Raw genomic sequence first — 507 nt, 5'->3', positions numbered from 1 at the left:
TGGAACAACATAATGACAACATACAGTCACAACAGCATACTTACGAGTATTCTGCCAACGTGCCCACAACATGATCTCCGTTCCAAGTCACCGTCATGTTGTCAGTGGCCGGAGGTGGGTCCTCCTTGCACCCTTTGAAGTGAAAATTGAGGAAAATGAAGTCAGTAATCCGTCCGTGAATATGTACTTTATTTATCTTGTTTTTTCCTTGATTAAAGCGTCCTTGCACCCTATGAAGTGAAATTTGAGGAAAATGAAGTCGGTAAAACGGTTTTGAATTTATATACCGTGAGCATAAACTCTACTATTTTTATTTATTCATTTTATGCTTGATTAAAGCGTTGGATATTCTTCACTTCTTACATAGCAATAAGGTTTAATATTGTTTAATGTATTTGTAATTACCGTTGACTTTTTCTTGTTCGAGAACAGAGAAAGAAAGTCGAATTTGATATACTAAGAAACACCAAAATCCCCCCAAAATTTCCAATTAACCTCCGTATCACC

At 36.5% G+C, this 507-nt stretch overlaps 1 protein-coding gene across 1 annotated transcript in view; it reads right to left on the bottom strand.

Moving 5' to 3' along the window:
- Positions 1-507, bottom strand: part of LOC119586548 — a 58,792-nt gene that overhangs the window by 7,150 nt on the left and 51,135 nt on the right. Inside the window, exon 22 of the mRNA XM_037935307.1 lies at positions 45-132. Within this exon, the coding sequence (XP_037791235.1) occupies positions 45-132 (88 nt within the window). The remainder of the gene's footprint in view (positions 1-44; positions 133-507) is intronic.

Source organism: Penaeus monodon, chromosome 21 (genome assembly GCF_015228065.2).
Source record: "Penaeus monodon isolate SGIC_2016 chromosome 21, NSTDA_Pmon_1, whole genome shotgun sequence".
Lineage (NCBI taxonomy): Eukaryota > Metazoa > Arthropoda > Malacostraca > Decapoda > Penaeidae > Penaeus > Penaeus monodon.
Note: the sequence above shows the minus strand (reverse complement) of the source record. Positions and strands in the feature narration are given on the sequence as shown.